The sequence below is a fragment of the Larimichthys crocea genome, chromosome X, assembly GCF_000972845.2.
Source record: "Larimichthys crocea isolate SSNF chromosome X, L_crocea_2.0, whole genome shotgun sequence".
Classification (NCBI taxonomy): domain Eukaryota; kingdom Metazoa; phylum Chordata; class Actinopteri; family Sciaenidae; genus Larimichthys; species Larimichthys crocea.
In genome coordinates this window covers 13,376,010-13,398,432 of record NC_040020.1, presented here as the reverse complement: position 1 = coordinate 13,398,432, position 22,423 = coordinate 13,376,010, and the positions used below count along the sequence as shown (strand labels likewise).

General features: G+C 42.1%; 1 protein-coding gene across 3 annotated transcripts; it reads left to right on the top strand.

Moving 5' to 3' along the window:
• Nucleotides 1-337: 337 nt before the first annotated feature.
• Nucleotides 338-22,417, top strand: ccdc85al (coiled-coil domain containing 85A, like). 3 transcript variants are annotated; one of them, XM_027282340.1, is made up of 5 exons: nt 617-733; nt 1,386-1,514; nt 2,031-3,132; nt 17,875-17,932; nt 21,414-22,417. In XM_027282340.1, the coding sequence occupies exons 2-5, from the start codon at nt 1,428-1,430 to the stop codon at nt 21,430-21,432; spliced, it is 1,266 nt and encodes a 421-aa protein (XP_027138141.1). In that variant the 5' UTR covers nt 617-733; nt 1,386-1,427; the 3' UTR covers nt 21,433-22,417. The 3 variants fall into 3 exon arrangements, with proteins under 3 accessions (XP_010732518.3, XP_019115671.2, XP_027138141.1); XM_010734216.3 differs by lacking the exon at nt 1,386-1,514 and having other exon boundaries at nt 338-733; nt 21,414-22,412; XM_019260126.2 differs by lacking the exons at nt 1,386-1,514; nt 17,875-17,932 and having other exon boundaries at nt 338-733; nt 21,414-22,413.
• The last annotated feature ends 6 nt before the right edge of the window (nt 22,418-22,423 follow it).

The following is a 22,423-nucleotide window of genomic DNA, read 5'->3' as shown; positions in this document are numbered from 1 at the left end:
AGAGAGAGAGAGAGAGAGAGGAGGGGGAGCTTTCTGCCATGCTCAGCGGACTTCCCTCTCTCTCTCGCACACACAGTGTTGAACCCACAAGCGGCAGGTGTGTGTGTGAGAGTGTATGCGTGTGTGTGAGTACTGTCCGCTGGAGCTTTTCTCACTTTAACCGCATTTGGGACCAATTTTTTTTTTTGGATGCTAAACAAGTCGCACTGTAAATCCTGGCTGCCTCCAGCAGATGTGAGGATGTTGCAGTGATAAAGCAGCAGAGCATCTTCTCTCCTCTCCTCTGTGTCACACTCAGCCGGCATCGTCAGCTGTTGCTCTAGCAGACAGTGGAAGAAAAAACAAACAAAAAAAAAACTATGCGACCGACTTTCTACCGGTAACCGTTTTCCACCTTTAAGTCGATCGGGGAGCGGATGCGAGCAGAGGTCGCCGACGAGCCTCTGACTATTTTCTGCGCTTTGTCGGTGCCGGAGGAGCCGTGCCAATGGAGAAAGCGACTCCGCCGCCCCAGCCCCAGCTCCAGCTGTCTATAGCGAAGACTGAAAGTCCAGCGGAGGACATCTCCGGCCTGACCGACGAGGAGCTGCTCAAGTGGACTAAGGAGGATCTGGTGCGGCGGCTGAGGCGGTCCGAGGCCGATAAGATGAGCGTGATTCTGGACCACGGGAATCTCATCCGAGAGGTCAATCGCAGCCTCCAGTTGCATTTGAACGAGATCAGGGGGCTGAAGGTGAGGGGGCGCGCATCCGTCAGGGATGAGATCATAGGTTTTGGAGCGCACCTGAGAGCGCGCATAGCAGGAGGGATGTTTAGAGAGCTCCTCTGCAAACAGAGAATAGATGCTATCATTGAAGTTCATTGTGTAGGCCCGTATGACAGTCTGAGCTGGGTGAGTGTGCACATAGGCTTTAAGGGAATGCACAACCTGAGGTAGGCTGGTAGTTTCCAATCAGGAAGAGTTACATTACCAAGGGGAGGGACACTTGTGACCCAAATCAATAATAACATTATCTCTATGGGCCTATAAACCACAGAGCAAAAAGTAAAGTACAGTGCAGGCCAACAAGGTAGAAATTCATCCTCCTTAAACAGAAGAGGAGGGCATGCCTCTCTCTAAATCTACTGCTCTGTTCATAGGCCAGTGCTCAAATCTGGTGTCCAGATCTCTCTCTGTGTCTTAGGTACACACACACACACACACACACACACACACACACACCTCACATTCCTAGAGAATTCCTGCTCAGTATGTGCAGTGCAGTTTGCCTTTGGTACAACGTGGCATTTGCTTTGAAAGTATATGCAAGCAACCTTTACCTACTGCCTTCGTTTTCTGCACTACTAATAAGAGGAATATGACACGGTGTCCACAATGTTTACAGTTAAAGCTGAGAACCAGCCTGAGGTAGCCTCAGACGAAGCACATGGGGATCATTTGCCTTTCTTGGACACCTCTTCACCTCTCCACACCCAATGCAAGCTGCCTAATTACACAGGAAAAGAGCTGGAGGGTAAGAAAGGCAGGGAGAGAAAGAGCGGGGGGAGAGGGAGGACAGGGGGTGAAACTGAAGGAGCTCTCAGGGAGGCGAGGAACGGATGTTTAAGTAAACGTTGCTGGGCGTAAAATGTTTGGGGCGTGTGGTTTTCACAGCTCTAACCCAGTCTTATTTCTGTGTGTGGCCTCTCCATCTCCTACAGCGCATTCTAATTTTCATTATGTACTTCACATTGAATGGTACGCAGTGAGTCAGTGCTTTTATGGGGAAGGCAGAGAGGATTAGGATTTCATCTCATTATGACTACATACAGCATTTGACTGATATCTGAAAGAGCAGTGAAATGGATTTAAATTGGACAATGGCTGCAGCGATTTACTAGGGAGGTAAATTAATAGGAGACAAACTATTTTCCTTTCTACCAAATCAAAAGCACATTTGTGTTCTTTCTGCTGGGATCAGCATTTTACAACATTCCTTAATGCTTAAGTCTCAGTTCAGACTCTTGTTTGTTCCTTCTCTCCCTTTCAGGACATCAATCAGAAGCTGCAGGAAGACAACCGTGAGCTGCGGGACTTGTGCTGCTTCCTGGATGACGACCGGCAGAAAGGCAAGCGTGTATCCAGGGAGTGGCAGCGCTTGGGACGTTACAGTGCCAGCATCATGCGCAAAGAGGTCACGCTATACCTCCAGAAACTCAAGGAGCTGGAGCTTCGGCAAGAGGAGGTAATCAAGGAGAACCTGGAGCTGAAGGAGCTCTGCCTGCTTCTGGATGAGGAGAAGGGGGTGGTTGGTGGAGGAGGTGGTGGTGGTGGTGGAGGAAGTGGAGGGGGAGGGAACATAGGCATGGGAGGGTGCCGTAACTCCATAGACAGCCAGAATAGTTTGCTGCTGGTACCCGGTCATGGGCTCCTGATGAGAGACGTGGGGGACGGGAGCAGCACCTCCAGCGCAGGGAGTGCTGACAGCTCCGATCACCCTCATAAGCAGCCTCATCTGGCTCCAGGGGTGGGTGGAGTTGGTAGTGGTGGGGAAAAGGGGAGCCCCGAGCTTGTGCACAAACCCAGGTGTAGCAGCATCAGTGGAATAGGAGGCATAACTGGAGTAGACAGGGAGATGTCCAGCCCTGAGCACCCTACTGGGCGCCACCGAAGTACAAGCCTGGAGTACCCCTACACGCTGCCCCAGCTCTGCCGACCCCGCTGTGGCTCCATATCCGTGCCTGACCACAGTCGAGTCATGCGGGGCCTCAGCCCGGAAAAATACGGAAGGAACGTGGGCCGACGCAGTCCGGAGCAGCACCCCAAGCACCACAGCTCTGATCTCCTTCTGGGCCAGAGGCAGCACTTTCTGGGCCAGGGAGGTAGTGGGGAGCTCTATCAGAGGCACCACAGGAGCAGCATTAGCAGTATTGGCTGTGGGAGCCCCGAGCCCCGAATGGCACAATTAGGGACCACTGATCACCATGAAAAGGGCTGCCCGGTCCAGGGGGGCAGCCCCGAAACTCATAGGCACCAGTACAGTATGAGCCCGGACCACGTGAAGTTTGGCAGCCCTGTGAGAGAGGGGCAGAGGAGGCCGGCTGGAGATGAGCTGTCGCCACATCATCGGAGCATCTACAATGGCATGAATGGTAGGTGTGTATGAGTGTGTGCGTGGTAGTGTTTCTTTGTGAGTGAATGTGATCATCATGTTTTCCTGTCAACTAACATCAACCCATGCCAAATGCAGACAACCCCATGTAACAGCTCTTAAACTCACAAGTCACACACACACACACACACACACACACACACACACACAAACATACAGTCCTGTTTCCATCACTTCAGAGGATATTACATTGACTTCCACTCATTTCCTGGAGATTCACCCTTAATCCAAGTCTTTTAAATTTAATAGTTTTAGTTATGGAGACTTGTGTTTTATACCCAAAAGGAAGAGGTGGCATTCACTCACACACACACATACACACACACACACACACACACACACACACACAGTTTTAATTTATTGTTTTCTCTCTGTAAAACGAGGATGCAGTAGAGTAGAGACAGTTGCAAACTGTAAAAAATTTAGAGAGTCGCTGTGTGATATGCGACTGGAATGAACTGATTTGATTGAGAAAATAGAGCTCCTCCTCATTCTGACTGTTGCAAAATTTACAGCATTATTGATTTTTTTGGCGTCTCGGGAGGAATGTGGGTTGGCTCAGTGCATGAGAGAGAAAATAAAGGGTTCAGAAATATTTATTTTACATGTCCTGTATGTAAGTTGAACACATTCAGCTCAAATGAACCGTGCCGTGTAGCGTCACAAACTGTTGGCACAGAAAAAGGCACACACACACGCACGCACACACACACACACACACACTCACCTCTTAGCTGACGAATTACCCCCAAATCTTTGCTGCAGTGGTGTCTATCTCAGTGAGATCAGTGGGAGTAAAGGATGTCAGAGAGAAGGAGGAATATCAAAGTACCAACTTGGCTGCTGTTTAAATACCCCACCGTGGCTGATAATGATTTCTGGAGTCCGGGTGAAAAAAAAAGTGCTGAGTGGCACAGAGCTGGCAGAAGCTAAAGGACAAATTCTTCAAGGTGAAATATCAGCCTGACTTTGCAATATGAGGCTGAAATTACATGAGAAACACACACCGTCTAAACAGAGCGGAGTAAATCCAACACTTACAGGAAGGATTTCAATAACCTTTCATGAAGTAATGTCAGTAGTTATGTGAGATTGTGTGTTATTGTTACTGAATGGCGAGTCATTTATGCCTATTGATTATTTGGATTGATGTGTTCGGTTGTGAATACACAACATACTGGTTAGAGGATGCCATCTTTGCTAACATTAGCTGATCTTAAAGCCGCACTCTACAGACTTTACACATGAAATTCAGTGCACTGGTCATGTGGCGTACCTCTCAGCCTTTGAAAATAGGCAGCTTTGTCTAGTCTGAGAAAATAACCCTGATGATGTAATCGTGATGTCATCAGGGTTATCTCAGCTCAGAGAGAAGTGTTGACAAAGTCAAAGGGTGTTTACCAGACAGAGATGTCTAACAGAAAGATAATATCATGCTGCATTATGGGAAATGTAGTGTTTTGAGGGCTTGACCCATACTGGAGACTAGATAAGTCAGGATATCTCAATCACTGCAGCTTTGATGTTCATCATTCTTTTGATTTTTGTGATACCACTCCCCAATTTTAAAAAAATTAAATAATAAATTGCTAAAGTGACCCTTAAAAAGTTACAATACAGCTACTGTAACCTCAGAAATGACTGACAGTCTAGTAGTAAGTTCTCTCTCTTGCTCTCTCTTGCCATTTTGCAATCTACAGATTGCACTGGATTATTATAAAGACACACATCTTTGGATCATCATTGTGTTTCTATTTTAGCCCTCTGTGCACTCTGTAGCTCTATAAGAGATTTCAATCTTGTTGTAACCTGAAACCCATATGATGTCTGCAAAAGGCCATGCCACATTAATGCCTCACAAATCCTTAATTGGAAAATGTTGGGAGTGCACAGGGCACTCACTGGCCCACAAGGCTGATGGTGTGCCAACTGTGGCATACCTTAGCTCAGAGTGAAACGCATGCACCAAAAACCTTTAACCAGGTTCATAAAGACTTCACTAAGTGTATGCGTGGGAGAAATTAGAGAGAGTGTGTGTGTGTGTGTGTGTGTGTGTGTATATCATGGCTAGTTGTCTGTCAGTGTGGTTGTATCTCTATCATAAGTGCGTCCCTGCAGGCCCGCCAAGCCTCCACCGACCTGACAAGGACACTAACTTCAAGTGTCACAACACGATATTTACAGTTAGATCAAGACATGCAATCAAGCTGGAGGAGCTGAAGATTTTGCTTTTGTGGTGCACATATTGAATTAATTGCTTCCAAACACTGTAGCAGACGAAACAAAAGAAAGGTAATGAATAGATTTGTGAGGTTGGAGAAGTAAAGAGAGCAGCTTTGTGTCTGTGTATGTCATTCACTGACCCATCTTTACTGCCATGTCCTTTTTTGGACGAAGAGGGAATTTAATTCCTGTGACGATGTAGTACACTCCACTCGCTTGGATTATCCACTAAGCCCTTTGCACAGTATTATTTCATTTTTTATGTACTTGCGTATTTGCTTGTGTGTGTGTGTGTGATGTGCCACATAGTCCCATCCAGGGTCGTTGTAGCATTGCAGATTATTATTCCTGCAAATGAATGTCTCATGTTCACGTGCTATGTGACAGTATGAACCTTTAGGCCATTTAAATTCCTGACAAAATCCAAAATGAAAGCAAAATAGCACTTTGACTTCCGCAGCCTTTTAATACAATCTGCTTTTGCATCTTTTGGGAAGATTATAGCGCCTATGCTGTGAGGATAGGCCAGGAGAAAGACACAACCTCCAAAATGACTAGAAGCACTTGTTTGCTCTGTAAAATGAGATGTTTGGTTTTCTGCCAGATGAAAAGAAGCCTGCATATCATCTCACCTCAACAACACATGGTCCAGAAAATATCTGGTGATAAGTGGTGAAATTAAAAAAGCATTTAGAGAATTCAGGGAGTACTAAGCGCATAAATTAGAGATAAAATAACTGCATGTCACTTTGGAATTTTACAAGTTCCTGAATAACGATAAATATTGTCCAACCCATATAAAGTAATGGGCCTGTAAAGCCTGAATATACTGGGTAGTACTGATAAACAATGAAACCTCAGTTCACTTGTATCCCAGATCAAATACACCGGCCTGTCCATGTGATACATTCCCTCTCTGAGAAAGATAATCAGCCATGGACACTGTAGTCTCCTGACCCAGACTGGAGGGGTGACTGTTCACTAAGCCTGTAGGATCTCTGCACTGCAGAGGGTCTTTTTCAGAAAGAGAGGAGAGACTTAATCATGTTTTCTGCTTAAGCAATCACAAGTTCTGCATATTAGCGTAAGCTGCTCAGAAGATCTGGAAGAGGCGGGAAAAAGGCAACATAGGAAAGAAAAGACACTACAGCATGTGGGAGAACCTCTGCTCTTGTGATGCTGTTAAATGCCACACATGCACAGAGCGTGGTCACCGTTGGTAGGTGTCATGCTTTCTGGTTTTACATGGCAAAATTAGCTGTCATTGAAAACATGGGTACTTGATTTTACTCAGAAGTGGGGAAAAAACAAGCTCTTTATTTCTAGCAAGTAACCATTCATTTCGCTGGCTGAAACGGCATTAGCAGAATTGATCTACTGTAGCTAAATAAAACCGACTCTGTGAGTTGCTTTAATACGCTTCCTCTGGCTGAGTTGTTTCAAAATCAAACAACTAATACATGATGTGATGCTAAACGGCTGAGGCTAAAGCTATCCTCGCCAGTTAACTGATGATCCAAGACACTGAAATAAAGGAGCAGCATTGTTGTTGTATCGTACCTAGTATATTAAGATCAGATTATAAATGCAAATGATGTGCTCACTGGTAGTTGGCTAAGCTACTCAATCGGACAAGAGCAACAACGTTTCCGTCTTAGGTTGGAGTGGATAAGGTGTTCTAACTTTCTAACGTCTAAAAAAGGTGTGCTTTATCCTAAACTATAACTAGTTTAACCTTCCTTACACCACGCTCTTGTGTCTTTGGTTTTGATTTGATTGAATTAGAACGGACAAACACTGGCAGCAAGATTCTCCATTCTTGAGCATAAAATATCTGATCGAATTAGCAAAGATCATCCGACTGTCTCACTGATTCTGTTCATCTTTATAATTGTAGCATCAGTTCAGACTATCGAGCTCCTCCGGCTGTTGTTCAGAAGTGCTGCTGCCTGTCTGTGCAACAGGAAATCATCACTGAAGCCTTGGCCACAGATAATGTTCTCCCTCTTCACCGTCACTGAGAAAGCAAGGCGATCTCTCTCCCTCTCCATACTCGCTCTCTCTCCTTCCATCCTAATTGGCTGCCAGTGTGAAGAACCAGCTGTCGGACAGAGAGAAAACTCTGATTACAAAGCTCTCTTTCTGGAGGAGGCCGCAGGATGTACTGTTTGCCAGGCTGAGCTGAGCAAAGAGGGTCGGGGAAGTATTTGAGTGGATTACTGTCTGTTTCTGTTTCTCCCCTACTCCTCTCTCCCTTTCTGTCTTACATGCTGCAACACATCTCCTCCTCTTCCTCTCACTCCGCTCTATCCTCCTCTTCCTCACTCATCTGCCAAGGCGATGGACAGAAAGCATCCCCTTGACAAATTGTGAAGTCTTGCAGCCTAAGCAGCATAAAGAAACTCAAATGTTTGTCACAGCTGCTTGGCATGAAATAATTTGGGGAAGCATTAGGCTGCTGTAACTCAAATGGATTAGTAATATTACCAGAATGCCTCTTCTAGTTCAACTTGCTAAAGTGACACGGTGTTGTGTAAACCGACTTGTTCAGACATTGAAGCCTGTGTTCTTGTCACTGCAGACTAATATGGATGGTGTTTTTCATTTTATAACTAACTGGGTGTTCACTGGTTGGTGTGATTTATCATTTAAAACAGCAGAGGAATTAGAGCAGGTGAAAAACTCTTGAGATAGTTAGAGATTCTCAGGGTAGATGTCTTCATCACAAAGGGGAAAATGTTACTTTTAAATGCTATCCTGGCATTTGAATTTGTAATCACACCTGAGGCCAATTATTCCAAACACCCTTGCCTATAGGCCATCAGAGCAGCCATTAACCAATGAGTGCATGATTAGGCATTTTGTTTATCTACCTCTGGTGCATATCATTGTCATTTTTAATCAAGCTGTCGTCAGCTTCGTCTCTTTTTAAGCTCGCTTCTTCCGGATGGAGCAAAGAGCCGTAGCTGTGTGATACTCAAACATTGCACATTATTTTTTTTGGCCCTACACCTGTAATTCCTGACAAATACTCATGACAATAGTCATGTCAAAGGGAAATGGAGTGTGAAATGTCTCCAACAAGAGAACAGAAATTTTTTTTGGCAAGCTAAATTATAAATAAAGGAGCGACGAGGAGAAAAGATATGTGTATGTGTAGCAAAGATGAACTTATATTGATTTTTTTTTATGAACTTAATATTATGAGTGTGTGCATGTACAACATTTATGGCCCTGACTCTGATGTAACAGATCATTCTATCTTTATTTGTGTCCATGTCCAGCAGTCAGCCGTTGTTGGATGTTCCCAAACATTCCCACCACCAGCAGCTCCTAAGTAGTTGTGTGAATTATGAGGGAGGTTGCTTGGCGTGTACTAGCGTCGCTCCAGCCCAAACCCCAGAGGTATGTGACAAATGTACCACACTAGCCCCAGTCATCCGGTAGACACGCAAACCCAGTGGAATGGAGAAAAGTCTTTGTCCTCTTACGCCGTGCCAGTGTGGAGCGGCCCACTGAGCTGAGAGGAAATTAGCTTGCTAGGCCAGGTAATTAACTGGAAGTTGAATGGCTGCCATGTATGAGGGCAGCACTGGGCCTGAGGGAACCTCTGTCAGTCCCAAAGTCACAGCAGTAACCACATTTAGCTATGTTACATTTACTTCGGCTGTAGCTGTGTGTCATGCTGAGGTCTGGCTGGCTGAGGTTGATCAGGTGGGAGTGAGTGAGGGAGGTGAGTGGAGCGGGACGGATGTAGCTGAGTGCATCTTGTATCGTGTGCAGGCTTTCATTGAGCTGTATGTTTGGCAGCTTTCGGAAATTGATATCTTCAGGTTGCCTCTTTATCTCTGTACCTTTGTACAACTCAAAGTGAGTCTCAGTAACTTTAGCTGGACAGCAGCCACCACGGCCACAAGTAACAATTTTGGGTAAAATGCCAAAACGCAGTTGGGGGGGGGGCAGCACAGATCGAGAACAGTCAAGAGTAAAATGGACTAAGTGATGTCCATGAATGCAGAGGAGTGCAATAATGTGTCCTTAATTATCATCTCTTATGTACAAACAGAAAACACTGTAAATGAACAATTAGAAGAGCACTTCCACTTTATATTTTCAATTTTCAGTCATGCCGTGCATACAAATGTATATACAGCATGTACTAATAAATCATGAGAAAATGTATTGTGACCCCTGTGCTCATGATGGTCATTAATGAAGCCTTCAGCAGCAGAGTACTTTTCAAATACATCACTGATGCAACTTGTGAGAGAACAGTTTTCTTCTTTATTTTTTAAGTGTTCAACACTCTTGACCACTCACCTCGTGATGCTGCTCCCAGCGGTGTACCAGGCCAAGTACAGCACAAACATTGCCCTGTCATGTCTGAATGAAGCTATTACAAATATTTAAGTAATGGACAAAAAATTATTACTAAAACAGAGAGCAATTCTTGTATTTAAAGGGCCAGTGTGTAGGATTGAGTGGTATCGATTGAGTGGCAAAAATGCAAAATGAGTGTTTAGTGTTAAGTTTGTTTGTTTTGGGTCGTTCAAAATGGCTACAATTACGTAGAAGAGGACCCACAGCGTCTGTAGATATAAAAGGTTCATTCTAAGGTAACAAAAACACAAAAGTCTTTTTTTTTCAGATCTTTGCGTGATTATACACAAATAAAAACATAGTTATGCACATTATATTCAAGACATTGCCATATTCTTTAGATAAAGCCACCTAAATCTTACACACTGGGCCTTTAATGTCTGAAATGCGATTACATTTTGCTAACATTAGCCACCAGAAGCTACTGGTCGTACCAGACCAGGTAAGGTGGTATCGGACAAACCTCAGCTTATGAATTAAACTTTTAATCCATAACAAAAAGAAGGTTTTATTTCTTCTAAAAAGTTGCATCGTCTTGCTTTAATGCTTGGTTAGCTTGTCCACAGCAGCCTGTCTGTTGTAGCTGCTTTGCCATCACTGTGATGGTTTCTACAGCCCCACCATCTGTGTGATAGAACGTGAGATAACACACCGGGACCATAACATGTCAAAAGCGCTGCAGCTGACAACATTATTATCTCTCCCCTTACACAGCACCCAGGATGTAGTTATCCATTTCCTGGGGCATAAATGTATCATAATGAATGTATCTCCTGTCCATATTGTACATTTTGTGCATTTGATGTAATGTTTTTCCTGATGAGAATGACATTGAGTCATGTGTGCGGCTCCCATTACCACGGATGAAAGGGCTTATCCTACCAACATGAAATTGATTGGCACCGCAGTCATTATATTTATATCTTCATCGCTTACTAGTTCTCTTTCAGAGATGTCTTTTGGTCTGTGAGATTTCCTCTCAGAGATATTGAAATCAAATTCATTACCCCCCACTGCTCCAGACTGACTGGCTCATTTCCTGTACTGTTACAGCAAAAGGTACATTTAATTACATCTTACATATGGCTTTGTGAGAGCTTTAGCTGCAGGTAAAAACATGTAATTGAGAGAATTCTTGGATCGCTTTGAACTGGAGTAGATGGTCATTTACTTGTAGGCTTATGAATTTCCAGGTTTCTTTTGCCATGATTTGAAAAATACGACTCTATATTTATATCTCTAAATATTCTACTTTACATATGGTATGTGTAATAGTGTTAGAGTGCTAAAAATCGTACTGTCACCTCTTTAACGTGAGAAGAACTGTGTGAAACATGTAGTATTTTAAGAGCATGGAGAATGTAAATTCATGTCCACACCTAAGAACCATCAAAAGCACTGCACCAGTGTTGATGTCAGCTCTCTCAGCTCATCCTTCAGGCCACATGTCATGGCATAAATTCTATATTTCAGTGCATATTCTGAAGCAAACCTTCCTTAAATATCTGATGCAATACATTGCATGATTTCTACCTAAATACACAGGGCTTATTAACATGACACAGCTGATTTCATTCGAGAGGGGAGAGAATGTGTAAACAAGTTTCAGCCTCAGGACGTCGGTCATCGAGATCCAAAGGCTTGGTGGGAATTGAGAAGACAGGACTCATTGTGGCAAAGAATTCTGGGATGAAGTCCCAAACAATCGAGCCACAAGCACACCATAATTTTCACTACACACTACTGTATACCCGGGCTGTTATATTATTCAGAAGCAATGAAGAGTGATGAGTGGTGACATGTTAAAATAGGACAACATCCGTCATAAATATTTAATTTAGCCTTTGAGAGTCATCACAGAATGCACCAATGTGACTGACAACACAGGCCCTTGAAGGAGTGTGGAGGGATGATGAACACGGAGGACAAAAGCAACAAAAGAGGAGTTATGGTCTTGTGTTGTGAAATCTTTCTCACAGTATTCTGTTTTTTTTCTGTTGATCTCTCTCTGGTTGATTTCAAGACAAAGAGTTCAAGTTTTAGTGCCCATCCATCAAGCTAAATGAGCATACGCATTATTCCTACAAAAACATGTGACATCTGTACATGCATTAGTTTGCACATGGTTGCATGAGTATGCTCTCTCTTTATATATATACACATATATAAATGTGTGTACGTCTGTGTCCCTCACAAAGGCAAAATAACAGCACACACACACACACACACACACACACACACACACACACACAGCCCTTGTAGGCTTGATCAGCCTACAGGGCACCAATTATCCGGCTCTACTTCAGTGAGTTTCATGCTCTCATCGCTCCACAGTCAGCCTCACAGAGAGCCAAACTGCAAAAACCCACGGCTTCAAGTTATTTGCTGTTCCTACCTGCTGCCCTCACTCATTTCATTACAGTTCTTACGCAGTAGTCCGAAGACACTTAACATTAATTATAGCAGCATGGCAGATTTTGCTCTTTAATTCCTGTGTTTTACATTCTGCATAGTCTAATGTCACAACAAACAGGTGCTTAAATAATAAAAATGTCACTGAAGCAACATTAGGAAGGATTTTCTGTGAAGATAGATTCATTTTTATCAGCCATACATATAGAAAAGAACCAAGAAGAGTGATACAGGAGATGCAGGACTAAAAAACAAATGTATTGCATTTGTAAGAACACCAAATTTAGCCACGTTCTTGCCAATAGTTAGATTAATGACAACAACAATGGAGCTAGAACTGTTTAGTTTAGCTTAACATAAGCTAATGTAATACCATAATTATCATTTTTACAATTCTATTTGTGTCTGAATTAAACAAACATGATGTTCATTAGTGAAGTTCAGTTGTAGTTGGCAGATTTGTGAACTTTGGACAGAGCAAGGCTAGCTGTTTCCCCCTGCTTTCAGTCTTTACGCTAAGCTAAGCTAATCGCTTTCCGCCTCAAGCGCCATTCTTCACATCAAAGATGTAAAAGTAGTGTCAACCTTCTCATTTAATTTTCATCAAATCTGTAGCAAAAAGTGTATTTCCATTTCCATATTTTTCCATGGTGGATACAGGTTCTTATACACTTATGAAAACTTAGCTATACATAATATATATTCTACTTCTTTGTAAATAGAGCCCTCTAAACCTTACACACTGGACCTTTAGGCATGTTAGCCACTTTCTAACAATCAGTAAATGAAACCTTGATATTATTATTATTATTTTAATACAAACAAGTGTACCATCTGTGTAATTTATTGATTTGAATAGAGAAGACAAGGCACCAGGGTCTCTCCAACACTGACTTTCAGCTAATGAATCTATGACTGAGCAGTGCAGTTAGTTAGCGTGTTGGCACTACAGTGAATGACCAAAGAGCTGAAATTCCCCAGACCTGAAGTGGTATCGACTGATCCTGTTACTGACGTTACTGTTAGCCACTAACCAAACACTGACTTGACTCCATAAATATCCTGCATTTTGTTTCCACTTTCTGTACTAATGCTACACATAATCTCTGCATAATTCACAATTTGCCCTGATGCTCCAGAGCTGCGCATAACAGCGCTTGCCTGAGGTACGTCAAATCAAGAAGCCATCCTGCCAGGCAGTCTCACTGTCTGTCTCCCTGTCTGTCTCTCTGATTGTCTCACTGACTGCTAGCTAAACGGAAGGTCACTGATCTACCATGCATCTCCATGGGCTTTCCTGCCCAGCCAACCTGAATAATTTATGTGGCAGATTTTTAGGAGATCTGAGGGAATGGCCATGTGAAATTACCTTGCATTGATCCAGTAAGTTGAGAGAAGGAGGGAGAGAGAGAGAGAGAGAGAGAGAGAGGGGTGACTGATCAGAGGATTGAGAGATAAACAGCCCTGAGGAGGGCAGCTTCATGTGTTTACTGGCTTGATTCAGACATCAATAACAACTTTATTACTGGTTTTGACAAATTACACAGATACACCATTCATTCAGGATATTTTGCTTTATTTTTTGTGTTGGATCTCAGCCTCCTCAAATCATTTTTCAAACTTATTTCACAAATTTTTATTAAACAAAAGAAATCAGATTTTGTTACATACACCCTTCTTGAATCTTATGAACTGTTAGATTATGAGTTAGTAATTGGTGTCTAGCTTCAGAGGGAGAAGGGTTCCCCATCCTGAACAGTGATTTATTCAGTGTGGGAGCAGCATCTCCCCAGCCAATCTCACAGATCTCTTTGTTGGGAAATTTAGAGCCTTTTCACTCGAGCTCTAGTGTACAGAGGCGAAATGTTAAGGGAGCTTAGTCCCTGCATTATTCTGAAGTAATCACATTATCTATATACTTTTGCTCTGACCCACGCAGGACCCCCTTACCTCTACACATCTCTCTCATCCGGTTAAATCCAATTTATGTTTTAACACCCCTGCCCATAACTAAATCAACAAACACCTTCCAAGTATGCTGTATGTTTTCTCACTTTATAACTCTCCTTGAAAAGGTCACGGATGCTGGCTAGAATTCAAGTTTCATTAGACGTTGATAAATTTCACTTTAAAAGGATTCGCTGGATTTTGGGACATGCCTGCTGTGTGTTAACAAGACTGCTCCATCACAAGACAGCAGCGTGTAGTCTTGTGACCTGTGTGTGTGTGTGAGACTGCCGACCTTGAGACAGCAAATCCATTTAAGCTAATTGTTCTTGGGCTTGAGCGGGTTAGGTTTGAGTCCTAAGACCCAGAATTAGCTTGATGTGTTAAACAAGAAACTGCATTGTTTCCACTGGCTGTTGCTTCATATCTTTCATGCAGCGTCTTTCTTTTTACCGCACATTCCTTTGTACTCTGATTCCAGACTGTACTGTAAGATGGCTGTAAGAATCGCAGTTTTATCTACTGTGATGTACAGAGCAGACGGACCAAAAATAATGCAATGAGATAAAAATATCAGACATGTTTGGAAGTGATCTCGACGTCCCAGACAAGGTAATGAGCTCAGGAACAGGAGGGCGCCAACCTTCATACAGCAGGGTGATGACAAGCCCTTGTAGACATGAGTTTATTATGGAAAATAATCTGGAACCCACCTGGAACTAATCACATTGTATAGTATGCCTAACATTCATTTTGCACCGGTATAACCAACATAAATGCATGTTTCAGAGCTCTGGCGTCAATCCAAAAACTGCTGGAATGTCATTGCTAGACCATTTTATGATTATACCACTTCATCAGGGTGTGTTCAGACCAAGTCCTGCTTTCAAATGTGCTATCGGCTACACTTCCTGTGTGGTTTGGTGGGACGCTCTCCCACTGCAAGCTGCAAAGTGAGTGTCAGGTGACAGATGGAAACAGCCAGGAGGCCATGTTTCAGTAGTCTTGCTTGCGCGCCTAGTAGTACTATAAGAACGCAACACTGAAAACAAAGAGAAAGCACAAAAGCATAGCACATATGTCGAAAACCTGCAAAACTAGAAAACCTGATGAAACCTGCTGAAATGTGTCAGATGTGTAACATTTAAAAATAAATACATATAAAATGCAAACTTTAGTCAGAGTCAGGCCTATAAGATTATAAGATAAAAGCTCGCACAGGCAAGTAAACATTTTTTTGAGCTATTTAAACTACATTTGTTGGTCACACGACCTTCACCTTGCATGATGTAGTCGTCCCCCAGTTTTGTGCATTAGGCTATATTTGTAGTTTTTGTGTTAGCTATGGAGGCTATACACACAATCAAATATGTGAACGTGTACACGTTAGTGCTACAGTGCTGCTGTGATTTGCTCTTCTGATGCTAGCAGAAATTGTTGATAGAACAGACAAGGTTTCTTCTGCTCTCTATCACAGTAAATAAAGGATCTTGGCAAATGAATCTGGACATCCCAGACAAGGCTCTGAGCTCAGGAACAGAGTGGACACCAATCATGCGCTTGTTATCAAAATTCATCTGGCTCACTTTTGGAACTAATCACATTGCACAGCGGGTGCTCGGCTCAACATTATTATTGTCATAAGCATGAATTCAGAACTGATTGGTAAGGATTGTCTCATTCATTATTAGATTTCATAAGTGCTGATTTTATTTCTAGCATCAATCCAAAACCACATTCGGAAACTGCTGGGAAAGGTCATTGCTAGACCACTTGATGTTTGTATTGATCCATCAGAGCATGTTCGGGCAAAGTCCAGCTTTCAAATGCACCATTTAAACAGCTATCAGCTACACTTCCTGTTGACTTTTTATGCTGTTGTTTGTGTTCATGCGTTAGAAGGAAGTGAGATGCGATTGTGTATTTACGTCCATGACCTCTGCTTTAGCCGTGAAATCAATTTCATTCACACACCCTGACCTCCAAATGAAAATACCCTCCAGCCCAACGCTGCATCCCCCGACTCTTTAAAGGAGTTTTCATATCTGTCTGCACCGTCTTGCCTCATACCCCCTCCCCCACGAAGATAAACAGAGTGAGGAAAGGGGCAGGGGAACTTAGCGGAGGTGGCAACTGGAATCTTACGCAGAACTCGGCGGTCACTAGAGCGTTATGAATCTTTAATGAGAGACGTTAGCGCGCCAAGGAGAGGAAATGTGCTGAAAACATGATTATGGGCTCATGGGGAGGAAACCATTGGTGGAGAGAGAAATAGAGAGAGAGATATCAAAGGATAAAAGAACTGTTTTGAAGGGCAAAGGAGGTAAAGAGGGATAACATTTTCTTAAATCTTGGACTGCTCAAGGCAAAAGCATTTTTCCACTTCTTAACCAAACCAAGTTCAGACCAGATGTGCTCACAGAACCAGAGAGTATGAGGATGAATATTGTGTCCTGTACTTTAAAACAGCTTCGGGTTAACAACATTTTGTTTGGCTGCAACACCTTTCCAGCCAAAAAGAAAATAAAGCAGCACAGGAGTCTTTGGTTGAGGATGTCAAGATAGAATGTGTTTAAAGGCAGTAATTTTGAGTGCCACAGTGGGATGTCTTACACTTGTCAGTGTGAGAGAGCATGACTAAACTTTTAGTGGCTACAGCTGTAGAATCTGTCACTCCTGAAGAAAAATAAATTCTTGTTTCTGTCTCGCTGTCTGCCCCTCTTTGCCTCCAGCTATTGTTCCCCATTATCTTTTGCACCTAAATTTGATACACGCTGAGATTAAGGTCTAGATAAATCAGTCTGCCCGTAGGTGTGCATGTATGTGTACATTATGATTCACATTTTGTCACCCTGTGAAGGTTGTTGCCACTCTGCTCGCTGTCACTTGCACCATTGAAGCAGAGATTGAAACAGATGATTTGGGAATGTCGAGTTGCAAATGGCGCTCTATTTAACATGATATAAAGTGGTGGCCATGGACCTGATGCACCCTTTGAGTGAACTATGTCTCTCAGTAAAGCTCATCTACATGCACATCTAGATTGTTTCTTTTTGGAAGAAAAAGAGGAAAGACTAATTAGATGTAAAATGAAACTTATTTACTTTCTTGCCAATAGTTAGATGAGGATATTGATACCACTGTCATGTCTGTGCATTAAGTATGAAGCCAGAGCCTGGAGGTGATTAGCCTAGCTTAGCATAGAGACTGAAAGCAAGGGGAACCAGCTAGCCTGGCTCTGTCCAAAGCAACCAACCAGTACTTCTAATAGTTTGTTTCCACTAGACTCAGCTGTGAAGCTGTCTGGCTGTAATGACGCTGCCGGAGTTGATAATAGCCGTTCTAAACAATGCTAATGATTCCACCAGAAGTGCTGCAGTGTGATTTAGAAGTGGCCCAGAAGCAACTCTACGCCTAACACGACCAGGAGTGTTAGGCAGCACAAAGCAGATCGAACTGGTTGGAAGTCAGACACAGAAATGGCAACGAGAATCCCCATTGCCGATTTGCAGTCATAAAATAAAAAAGTCACAGACATGTTCAATAATAAACATTCCCAATATCACCTTTCGCAAAAAACTGGTGGTACTTATTCCATCACCGTGTTTTATTAATGAGTCATTTTCCTTGTTTTGGCAGTCCAAACAGACAGACGTCGGCTCTAAATCATTAGATTAATGAGGCTCTCCTCGCTTGTCAAAACAACACATTTAAAACTCATCTCTTCCTCTGTCTCTTTCCACGTCTCTCTTTGCCACAGCGTTGATATCAGCCGGCTGCTGCACCAACAACTGTAGAAATGTCAAGCTATGGGACAGGTAAGACACCCTTCTCCACCTTGTTTCTTTTTCGTAAAGCTCTTTTCTGTTAATTAGAGTCTTTGAAAGAAGAAGAACAGCGAATGAAGGTCATTGTGTATTCTTTCCACAAGGGCCCATAATCCTGTAATTAGCTCCCATTATTCTATTTTACCATACAGTGTGATTCGTTTAGCCGCAGTCACAAAAGCTATTTGCATTTAATAGTTGTGTCTGAGGGTACTTTTGATTTATATATAAAAAAAAGACAATCAGAAATCCCTCTGTCTGGAGTGTACAAAATATTTGAACATTTTCACCCTGTTGTCATAATTACGTAATCAACACAATATCTTTGACATTCTGTTATGATCCTGTTTCAGGTCGGTCCTTGAGTTAGTCCAGTGTACTGGCTCCTGATGAGTAATGTGTTTGCATGTTTGATCTGGCCCAGGTGTAATCACAGTGGGTTTACAGTGGGACTACAGAGTTAGAGGTGACCCTACTCTGTCCCCGTACGTATCCTACATCTTCAATCAGGCCCCAGTGGGAGGGCGAGATGGCTTTGTTAATATTTAATAACTGCAAGACACAAGACATACCTCCCCTTTGAGGATAGTCGCACCACCCCTGGCTTGAACACATGAACATACAACCACTTAAAGTCACACACATTCTTGTGGTTGTATGACTTTTTCTACCTGTGGATGAATACGTCTTCCTCCCTTTCTTTCATATCAGTCTTTTCACCTCATCATTCCTTCTATGCGTCTGTTCCGGTGCCTCGGGTGAGGGAAAGAAGAAAGTGTACTTCATGTCAGCAAGCTCAGAGAAAAGCAACAATGATGTGCTAACAATGCAGACTGAAGTCAGGTCCCCCAGCTCTCTGCTTTGTTGGAGACAGACGCAGGCCGGAACAAAAGGATTGGTCACTGATAAGCAACACAAAAGCCCGCAGTGATGAACATCTTACTCACTCAAACTCTCTCTGTCTTTTTCATTTGCTTACATATGATTTTTGCAGCTTGTCTACTCATCCATCCATCCATCTATTTGGTTGTCAGATTGTGAAAATCCACTCGGCTGGCAGTTCTGAACCAAAATCCATTTATTAACAGCTTTATTTGCAACTGCAGAATTGATGGATTTTTGTATGAACTGTAAAAACCTTCAAGGTTAAATTCAGTATTTGTTTTGGTATGAGAGGTAGGAGCTACAGTTTCAGGATGCTTGTATTGTATCTGCTGGCTCACTGTCACATGGCTCATGGCTTACTGGGGCACTTGAACAGAGCACAGCTACTGGTAATGTTATTAGTAACACCTGTGCTTTTCCTGCTATGACAAGTCAAAACGCCTGCTGTGAAATAGAGAATTAGGTTGGAATTTTATCTGTTTGTATTGCTAATGGTCGAGTAGTCATCACCATGAAATTGGGTAATACTTTCTGAGAAATGCGTCGCCATGCAGAATGTTAGTGGTGCCTTTATTTTCAAGCAATTATTCAGCAGACATAATTGTGGTCTGGACTTCCTCTTGAAATAGAGGAATCCTGACTTCATTCAGCTTAACCAAGCAGAGAAACTGGCCTCATATAACTTATCACAACAATAAGTTCTTTATTCAGTCATAAGTTAGTGTCAAACTTCTTCATGTGCTAATCTAAACACAAACAAAAAAAGGTATCTGTTTCTATGAAGACCACATCTATGGTGCGTTACAACATTCATAGTCCATTATAATGCATTCATAATATTTTCTGACTGCCCTCATAAACATGCATAATGCTTTTTGATACCCTATCAGTCATAAAACATTATAGATGTGGCTTATAATTAATTATAACTTTAAGATGATCTTGGCTAGTTATAAACTAGAAGTTGACTGATAGGCTTATAATGCATTATAATTGTGGTCTAGACTAATTCTTGAAATAGAGGAATCCAAACCATATCCTGATTAAACAAGGAAATCCTGACTTCAATCAGCTTTATACGTCATGTTCATGGGGGCAGCATTATGGATTTATTATAATTCACTGTGAATGCTGGTATAACGCACAATAGATGTGGTCTTCATAGAAAGTGTCTCACTGTCTCATGAAATCACGTTGCTACCATTACACATGACACATGCCATTTCCTTTCTGTAATGCTTCAATCCCCCATTTAGCATTTACAAGCAATATATATTCATTTATTAAATAGGATTATAAGCAGATATCAGTCTTTATGACTGTAACTGCTGACTAACTTTAGAAGCTGCTGTATTAACAGATAATGCACGACAAACAACAGATGTAATAATATATAATCTCTTCACAGGAGAAGCTAAAATTGTTGACTACTGTTTTAATGTATAATGTTCTCATATCTGCTTACAGCTACAATATAGTGTGTTATAAACAATTGTTAAATGTTTATCTACAGCTTATGAATGCTAAATGTTTAGGGTTAAAGTAAAGACTTGCCAGCTTTTGCTGTAACTGAAGAACAGTAAGAGGACCTCAACACAAATCTAACAAAGAGCACTTTGGGAAATGCAGTTTGTGACTGACTGACTAGCCCTCTGACCGAACAACTGGAGGATTGATGGTTTAATTAAGAGCTGAACCAACTCTAAATGTTTGTTTGTAAAGGATCTTCAGTTACTAGTAATAAAGTATTAGTAAATAATCTATTGACCATTACAAAGCTATAAACTTTTATAAACAGTGTTTTATTAGAAAGTCATATCAAAGGTTCCTCTGCATACCCAGTGGTGTAGTGGTGCCTGAAGAAGTTGATATGCTCTTGATTTATGCCCCAAATTGCTTTTTAAAGCGTCCCATTCAACAAGTAACAGTGACGCATAAGACTATTCTTGCATATTTAGTTCCCTCAAAAATAGGCCAGTAGTATTTGCACATTGTCACTTAACTTCTGCTGCTTGTCTTAAGGGAGTAAGGATCAGTGTGAAATCAACATTAGCCACATAGGAGGAGGAGATTTTGTAATGTATACAGACCCAGGGGTGTTAGACAACTACATAATTATGCATTTAATTGTAATAATTGTGCATTTTGAATGTAAGTAATCCATGTTCTTACTCCATTTACTAATGTTGCGCCTTTGCAATCCTAGGACAAATGATTCAGAACATTTAGAAATGGGTACTCTGTATATCTGCATATACCATGCACTACACCATTGCATATACCTTACCATATAGAAGAGCTGCACGAATTCTGTATTGTGTAATCTTTTTTTCATGCAGAAAATGAGAATGCAGACGAGATAAATTCCATTGATTTGCCAGGAAATAAAAAACTAAACATTAATGTGACAGATGGAAAAAGGGACAAATGAAGTAATATAGACTACTTAACAACCAGCATTTGCTGAGTCACACACTGTAGCACCCAAATATATAGTTGATTCAGCTGCATGACTTGAGCCATTGTCATTAAAAAACATCCTGCAATATAAGTAATCTCTTCTTCTTCTTCTTCTGTTCCTGTGCAGCTTTGATGCCTCCTCTTGACCCCAACTTGACCAGCTAGGCTCCTCAAACGGAGACGGGGTCGCAGTGGTGAAGCCCTCCTGCGTCTCTGGCCTTGATAGACACGGGGGCCCCTGGACACCACCTTCCACGGCTCCGGATGGTTTATTGTCCATGGCCTCATCCGTGTCCAGAGCCCTGAAACAGCCTGCCTCCATGTTTTCATTTCTACATATCGAGTGTTTGATGGAAAAGGTGGGAGTTCTGAGGGGAATAATATTGATACAGTTGATAAAACTTGTGAAGACTGCCACAGTTAAATGGATTCAAGTAGATGTCTCTCCCTGTCAACTGTGACACGGCTACCTCCTGGTGAGCACCCAGAGGAAAGGAGGGACGCCTGTGATCGGTGAGAGAAGATGAGGGGAGAGGACTGTGCACTGTTTGTGCCGCTGCCCTCTGTTTACAAATGCAAATTGGTGAAGCACATAAAGTAAACTTTCTACACCCCGCTGTTGGTAATTATTTTCCCGCACACTGTCCTCTTTCTCCTGTTTCCCTCCCATGTTTTTTCCACTCTCTCCCTCCTCTCCTTCATCTTCAAAGTGTGTATTGAGACTGGTGTAATCTAATGTTTTGTCTCTCAGTCTCCAAATCCAGCCGATCACGATTGCCATCGTCTTCAACTTTTTCAGCCATTTCAACTGAATTTAAAAACAAAACAAAAAACATATTTGTCAAAGATGTTCTAGCAAAGAAAAAAAAAAACAACCTCTTCCTGTGTCTTAAACCAAGATGGTCACCATTACTAGCTGCTGACAGATGTTCTAGTTCTATAAGATGCAATGTTCAGGTGTGACTTTTCTTTTTTGTATTATCTTCTTTGCTCCCTTAAAGCGCCTATATTGAAGCTGGGGATAAGATTATACGTTTCTCCATGTTGTTTTTTACAAGGAAGTAAAGTCCAAGTAAAAAGTAGATTATTGGATTAGTTTTCTATATATCTATATATATAAATATAATATGATTATTA